Source organism: Aptenodytes forsteri, unplaced genomic scaffold, assembly GCF_000699145.1.
Source record: "Aptenodytes forsteri isolate BGI_AS27 unplaced genomic scaffold, ASM69914v1 Scaffold243, whole genome shotgun sequence".
NCBI classification, from domain to species: Eukaryota; Metazoa; Chordata; class Aves; order Sphenisciformes; family Spheniscidae; genus Aptenodytes; species Aptenodytes forsteri.
Window position 1 is genome coordinate 972,548 of NW_008795314.1, and position 724 is coordinate 973,271.

Below are 724 nucleotides of genomic sequence, written 5' to 3' on the forward strand. Positions count from 1 at the left end.
GAGGCGCTCGAGGGGCGAGAGGGCCCGCAGGGGGGGCAGGGGGCCATCGCTGCCGTAGGAGGGCAGGGTCCCCGCACCCGGGGGGTCCCCCAGCGCGCGCAGCGGCAGGGGGGCCGGCGAGGGTGTCAGTGGCCCGTTGAGGGCCTCCAGCAGCGACACAACCTCGTAGCCCGGAGGGATGTTCTCTGAGGACTGGGGAGAGAGGGGAGATGAGGTGAAGGTCCCCCCTGGGCCATTTTGCTGCCCTCCCCGCCCCTGCTTCCAGCGGGATTGACACACCCCAGGCAGAAGCCAAAACCCAGAGAACAGACAAACTCCCTGCACAAATGAAAGCCCCAAATCCGTGGTCCTTCCACCCAACCAAAAGCCCTTTTTTTGCAATATCAACCTTGCATTTTTTGCAAGATCAGTTTGCATTACACAGATAAATCCTGGCCCCAGGAAGTATGTGCATCCCCAAACCTCCCTGGCCCCAGCACCATGGGGCGGAGGGGGCCGGGGTCCCGCAGCCACCCGGGTGGGCCAGGCTCGGCCGGGCACTGACCGAGTGCTCCTCTGAGTCGGAGGTCTGCGAGGCGATGATGGGGTTGAAGCTGGTGGGCGAGAGGGGACCCAGCTTTTTCCTCATGGCTCGGATTTGAAGCAAGGCTCGGAAAGCTGCGGCAGCGGGGACGAAGGATGGGGTAAAAACCAAGTGCTGAAAGGACACCCCCCCCCCCCCCCC

At 64.2% G+C, this 724-nt stretch overlaps 1 protein-coding gene across 1 annotated transcript in view; it reads right to left on the reverse strand.

Moving 5' to 3' along the window:
* The window catches only part of RNF157 (ring finger protein 157), a 16,972-nt gene that overhangs the window by 7,956 nt on the left and 8,292 nt on the right, over nt 1-724 (reverse strand). Inside the window, exons 10-11 of the mRNA XM_019472109.1 lie at nt 545-657; nt 1-192 (exon numbers count right to left, since the gene is read on the reverse strand). The exon at nt 1-192 is cut by the window's left edge and continues 7 nt beyond it. Coding sequence (XP_019327654.1) covers nt 1-192; nt 545-657 — 305 coding nt within the window. The remainder of the gene's footprint in view (nt 193-544; nt 658-724) is intronic.